Raw genomic sequence first — 3184 nt, 5'->3', positions numbered from 1 at the left:
TTGCATCGTTGGCATGTGTTAAGTTCAAATTTATTCAGTACTCGTAGCCGGCTGATATAAAACGAATTTTGGATGCCGTTTATTAAAGTCTCATGAGCGACATGGTGATACTTTTCGTGGAAGCTTCTAACTATGAGGTTGGCAGTACTCCATTGTTGTCCAGGTATGCGTTTAATCCGGCCAATCTGCTTCCCTTGAGGAGCACCGGTCTCGCGGATAACGATTTTAGTTTTTCTGCGAAGACGATGGCTTCAGATTGGTTGTTTAGCAGCATCTTTGCCTTGCTTACATGAGCCATTTCGATTGCAGCCGATCAATGAACAGGAGTACTAGCGCTACTCGCCGTATAATCGCCGCCAATTGGAGAAATCGTGCGCGTTAAACGTAACCACTGATCTCGTATGCGTCGTCATCACATGCTTCCGTATCTCCGAAGTACCCATGATGCTCTCCTGCTTTTTGGATGTTGGCCAGTTGCTTGCATCGGTCTTCAGGAACTCCGGGCCCGTTATCCACGTCTCTTGCTAGGTTTGCCCGGTGACCTTGGTAGCTCCATCTGCTACGTTCAGCTTTGAAGAAATCCACCGCCATTGCTTGACCAGTGTTGTTTCCAGAATTTCGGCGACTCTGTACATCACGAACTGATGAAAGTTGCGGGGGTCCATAGTTAACCACTGCAACACTGTCTTGGAGTCCGACCAGTATGTGGCTTTGTCGATTCGTAGGTTGCGTGTGCTCATCACCATGTGGTCTAAACGTGCTCCCAAAACTGCTGCCTGCAGCTCTATACGCGGAATCGATAGTGGTTTTAAAGGTGCTCTCTTGGATTTCGGTATAACCAACGACATGACGACTTTGTCATCCGTTGCCCCACGCAAGTAGCAGACTGCAGAATACGCTTGCTCGCAGGCGTCGAAAAATGTGTGGAGTCCAACTTGACCTGGCTCCGAGGTGGCTGGGGCAAAGCATCTAGGGACCTCGATAGTCCCTATCTCTTGCAAAATGGTTTTCCATTGGCGCCATTCTTCTAGCATTCTTTCAGGTAGCTCTTGATCCCATTCAAAATTGTGCCACCATATGTGCTGGAGGTGTATTTTTAGCCCAATCGTCTGGCATGATAAAAATCCCAATGGATCGAGAATCCACATCAGAACTTGTAGTACTTCTCGCTTGGTAGGGACTGCGTTTTCCGCAAGCTCTTCACGCGTCAGCTTTGAAAATCTGAAGATAAACTTGAACATATCATTATGTGGGTCCCAGGGTATGTCCTTTTCTGTTGAATAAAAATCCACGGGCTTTTGGCTTCCAACGTTGCCATTATCCTGCAAGCTTTTAAGTACTTCTTCCGAATTCGACGACCAAATACGGATCTCGAATCCGCCTCTGTGATGTACTTCTATTACTTGTCTGGTGATCTGGATGGACTTATGTTCGTTCCTCATGCTATCGATGAAGTCGTCAACGTAGTGCACCCTTTGGATGGCGTTTAAGGCCAATGGGAAATCTTCTTGGTGGGTTTCCGCGATCTTGTCTCGAACAATGTACACTATAAACGGCGCGCAGCTAATCTATTTGTCGCTGCCTTTGTCATACCACAAAAATCGTAGGTGAATCTGTGGCTCGAAACATCCCAGCAACCGCTACGTCAGCGGGGTTCATCTGCATGAGATGGTCTTTTCTCCATCTTTAACAATAGATGGTTCTTGTTCATGTCCGGATTGCCTTCCCGCACATGTTCTCTCCGTTGCCGGCTATACTGATTAGCGTATCGATGGCTATCGCTTTGCCGTGCCGTGGCTGCAACCCGCAAGACAGCAATCGCAACTTCAATCCTTGCTCTCAATGTCGTCTACGCCTGCACACTCGAAATGATACCACCTTTCGCAAACGTCACACTGTATCCAATTTTCCGACGCTTTCTCGTTTTTGTGGCTGCTGTGTCTGCTATCCTGTGGCTGCTAGGGACGCGACGCCTCACCTCTGCCTTTATCCGCAAGAGTCTTTTCCTCTGCCCAGGTCCACAGGAGTTCTGGTTTTCCTCAAAAATGAGGTGCTCCACTTAACATAGATCTGGCTGCTAGGGACGCGATGCCTTAGTTTTTTTTAGACATTTTTCGCCTCCAGTCGTTTAGCTGTTTTCCGCCTGCGACGCGACGCTGTTTCTCCCCCCTAATCCTCTGGTAACGAAGTTATTGGAGAAATTTTTTTTAGTAATTTTGTGATCGGGGCGAGTTTGCTACACGATTTTTTTAAGCCAACATTGGTTGGGTTTGGTTTATTTTTCCTTTATTCTTACTCAAATCAATGCTGTGTGGCGCGCGCTAAAAAACTTCGTCCGTTTCCCACCCCTCGCTTGCTTCACCTAGCGATGACAGACTCCTTGTTTTTCCGCCATTTTACAAATATAGAATAGCTTAACATCTAGCATTTTTTAAAACAAATTCCAAACATTATTCAACACTAATTCTAATGTTTTCGTTATTCAAATATAAACTATAATTCAAATATAAAATTTATGACGGCGGTAATAGTGATATAGAAGGAATTGTTTATCAGGTCGAATATTGAGTGTGGCGAGCAAAATTTAGTGTATGTTCACGACTCAGACATTCGTCACCCATAATAACATAATCACACAACCAAATCCAAAAATTGTTTTGACAATGATGATACAGAAGAATTCAAGGAGATATAAATTAAAAACAAACAAATCCCACATAAACTAAATTTTGCACGTTACAAAAAGTTTTAATTTCCAAAAAAATATTAATATTTTGTCCAAAGAAATTTATTTGAGATGACTTCCTGTACAACTTCAGGCATGCTCTCTACAAATTTCTATTATATCTTTGGCAATACGTATCCATTCAGCTACAACACGCTCCCAAAATTTTTACCTGTTTTATGGAACTGTTTTGTACTGCCCGAGCCGTCTTTTCATGATTGACCAAAGATTTTCAATTGGATTGAGGTCGGGACATTGTGCTGGGCATCCCATTTATTTAAATGGTTGCCTTCCAATCCATTCCTTAACAATTTTCGAAGTGTGCTTCGGATCCCCATCTTTTTGAAAAACCATTTCTTTTTCAAAACAAGCACATTTTTCAATAAAAAATGCCTGAAATGAGGAGAAACAAGGTCCTAACCTAACACTAAAGGAAGATTTCAAAAGCTACAACATTTA

General features: G+C 43.5%; 1 protein-coding gene across 1 annotated transcript; it reads right to left on the bottom strand.

Moving 5' to 3' along the window:
- Positions 1-524: 524 nt before the first annotated feature.
- Positions 525-1442, bottom strand: LOC138926512 (uncharacterized). The gene has a single exon (XM_070280913.1). It carries the CDS (start codon positions 1440-1442, stop codon positions 525-527), a length of 918 nt encoding a protein of 305 aa, XP_070137014.1.
- Between the last annotated feature and the right edge of the window lie 1742 nt (positions 1443-3184).

This window comes from Drosophila bipectinata, chromosome XL (genome assembly GCF_030179905.1).
Source record: "Drosophila bipectinata strain 14024-0381.07 chromosome XL, DbipHiC1v2, whole genome shotgun sequence".
Classification (NCBI taxonomy): Eukaryota; Metazoa; Arthropoda; class Insecta; order Diptera; family Drosophilidae; genus Drosophila; species Drosophila bipectinata.
The sequence above is the reverse complement of the archived record's forward strand: the minus strand, read 5'-3'. Positions and strand labels throughout refer to the sequence as shown.